The sequence below is a fragment of the Acanthisitta chloris genome, unplaced genomic scaffold (assembly GCF_000695815.1).
Source record: "Acanthisitta chloris isolate BGI_N310 unplaced genomic scaffold, ASM69581v1 scaffold14464, whole genome shotgun sequence".
NCBI lineage: Eukaryota > Metazoa > Chordata > Aves > Passeriformes > Acanthisittidae > Acanthisitta > Acanthisitta chloris.
In genome coordinates, this window is record NW_008667716.1 from 2,846 (window position 1) to 5,646 (window position 2,801).

Below are 2,801 nucleotides of genomic sequence, written 5' to 3' on the forward strand. Positions count from 1 at the left end.
TTTTCTCCTTCTGTATTCCTCTCCCATCTCAGTTCCTTAATCAATTTTTTTATACCATCTGTCACATGTCCTAACACTCTCCAGCATATACTCCCTTGGGCTTTGAATTGGTGATGCTGCAGTGACTCATCCACCTAGGGGAATGGGATCTGCAGGATTGCTTTCTGGTGGTAAAAGGGCACAGATTTCCACTGACATCACTACAGGCCTACAGAAACCCTGACTCTAGGGGCTGGGTGCTACACATCTTTCACGATCAGTCCTTCCCATCACATACCACAAGGATGGGAAAACAGTGCCAAGGATTTCTGCTGAGCAATATTTGTTCACTGTGTATGTCACATTGTGCTTGGTCTGACTGTGGCCAATCTCACACAGGTTGTGACTGACTTGAAGCTGTTCATGAAGAATTCCCTCTCTATCATCTCCACACACCTCCTGCAGCTCATCAAGACCCTGGTGGAACGCGCTGCCATGTAAGTCCTTTTCCAAATCCATGGCTGTAACCCTGCTGGGACAGGAGACTTGTGGGCTTTTCTTTGACTGACACCAGTGGGGCAGCAGCAGGGTCTCCTGTGGAGGGACTCAGAGACCTGTCCCTGCCCTCTGTCCTGACAGCTGCTGCTCACCTTGTTCTCTGCTTTCCCATGCAGAGAAATCGATGTCATCTTGCCTGGCTACACCCACCTGCAGAAAGCTCAGCCCATCCGATGGAGCCAGTTCTTGCTCAGGTAAGCACCTTTCACACCTGGCTGGAGGAGTTTTCACCACCCTTGGGGCTCTGCTCTGCTGGAGCCCAGGAGTGCATCATCCTCTGAGGGGCAGCCAGGGGTGATGGCAAACCAGAGGGAGCCCTGCAAACTGGAACTCCCTGTGTTCCAGGGACCCCAGCATGGTTCAGGCAGTGGAGGCTGACACCCTCTATGCTTCATTCTTTGGCCACTCTTACCTCCTGTGATGTTTTCTGTTTTCATGTGCTTCCTCTCTCCTGTCCTTCCCTAGCCATGCTGTTGCTCTGACACGAGATTCTGAGCGCCTGAGAGACGTGAAGAGGAGGATCAATGTCTTGCCTTTGGGAAGGTAAAGTTTGCTTCTTGTATAATCCTCAGCCCTCACTTCGCTCAGAGAAATGTCTAAGAGGCAGATCTGTACATGCCCTGAACCACTGGGGTTTGTACACCACAGGCACTGCGGAACTGTGAGGGTGCAGGCCCTGGTTCTCTCACCAAGGCGATGACTCTCACCACAGAGACACTGTTCTTATCCTTCTTGAAATCAAGATCTACAAGGCTTTAATCAAGCATACCCTCCTCTGTGGAAGAGAAATTCTGGTTTACCCCAGAGTTCATTCTGATGAGCCTCAGACCACACAGTGACACCAAAATGAACTGGTGGAGGGAAATCTTCAGAGAGGTGTCATCACTGCTTGCTAGAGCTCAGTTTTGGTTGAAGTGGCAGGGTATCATGTATGACTTCTTTTTTCTTTCTCCCTGGCAGTGGAGCTCTGGCTGGAAACCCGTTGGAAATTGATAGAGAGCTTCTGTGTACTGGTAAATGTCTCCCTGTGGCTGAGAGGCACAGGACTGCTGGGACTTGGGGAAGCATGGACACACTGTCCTGGTGTTACTTTTCATGTTACAGCACTTTAACATGGGGATGGAGGGTAATAAGTAAATAAAAAAAGAGTATGATCTGATATTCAGTCACAGGATGGAGGATACATAATGACTGGGTAAGCCAGGAGGGTGTTTACTGCAGTGAGACAGGAGGTGCCTTTAAGGCGGGAGCATAAACAGAAGCACCTCTGCTGCACGTTGGCTGCCTGGGCTCATAACACAGACCCTAAGCATGTCTGTGTTCCTGGGACTACTCAAGGGCTCACAGCCACCTGCACACTGGGGCAGCCTGATGCATTCAAGCTCCAGTCATGCCAAGCCTGATCTCCTGTGTCCATCACCTTCCTTGCAGAGCTGGACTTTGCTTCCATCAGCCTCAACAGCATGGATGCCGTTAGCGAGAGAGACTTTGTGGGTAAGCACAACCAAATTTCTGAGACCTCCTTTAACAAGGGCACTGAAATGCATCATTAGGAGGTAAAGTTCCAGTGAGGGTTCCCTGGGCTGTTCAACAAACAAACACCTTTTTCACCCCTTGATTTCCTGCCTTCTCTGCAGTGGAATTCCTGTCTGTTGCCACCCTGCTGATGATCCACCTTAGCAAGATGGCTGAGGATCTCATCATCTACAGCACCAGCGAGTTTGGCTTTCTGACCCTCTCTGATGCTTATAGGTAGGTCTCTCAGCTCTGGGCAGAGAACACTTCCCTTAGCCTCTCCTCCTCAGCTTGTCCCTCCTGAGACAGTGAGGCAGTGGTTGGGATCTCTCTGCTACACAAGGCTGACAAGGCATTAAAAGCTTGGCACAAATCCATGCTTAGGGTAAATATTCCTCTGTAGTGGTCACTTCTATCTGATTCTCATAACCAAGTCTGTGTTTGGCCCAGCAACTCCTCCCCAGGAACTGCTGGCAGAGAGAACTTCCTCCTCTGCTGGGAATGCTGCCAAAGCTTTTGCTTGCCTGGTCAGGCTTGCAATCCTAACAGACTCGTTGTCTCTCAGGGTGGCACAACCACAGCTTTCCCTCCTTGAGCTCAGAGCAACACTTAGCTGATCTGCTGATACCACCCTGGAGGGGGCTTGGGGAGCCTCCTTTTTGCTTCCATAGTAGCTCCAGACAAGTTGCAAAACCAAAGGCTTTGCCATGGGAAATGTGAGAAACTCACATAGTTCACTGCTTCCCTAC

At 50.3% G+C, this 2,801-nt stretch overlaps 1 protein-coding gene across 1 annotated transcript in view; it reads left to right on the forward strand.

Moving 5' to 3' along the window:
• ASL (argininosuccinate lyase) overlaps positions 1-2,801 on the forward strand; it is a gene marked incomplete at its 3' end in the record, with an annotated part of 6,616 nt that overhangs the window by 2,786 nt on the left and 1,029 nt on the right. Inside the window, exons 5-10 of the mRNA XM_009072622.1 lie at positions 372-476; positions 654-731; positions 1,003-1,080; positions 1,498-1,550; positions 1,969-2,031; positions 2,175-2,289. Of these exons, the coding sequence (XP_009070870.1) occupies positions 372-476; positions 654-731; positions 1,003-1,080; positions 1,498-1,550; positions 1,969-2,031; positions 2,175-2,289 (492 nt within the window). The remainder of the gene's footprint in view (positions 1-371; positions 477-653; positions 732-1,002; positions 1,081-1,497; positions 1,551-1,968; positions 2,032-2,174; positions 2,290-2,801) is intronic.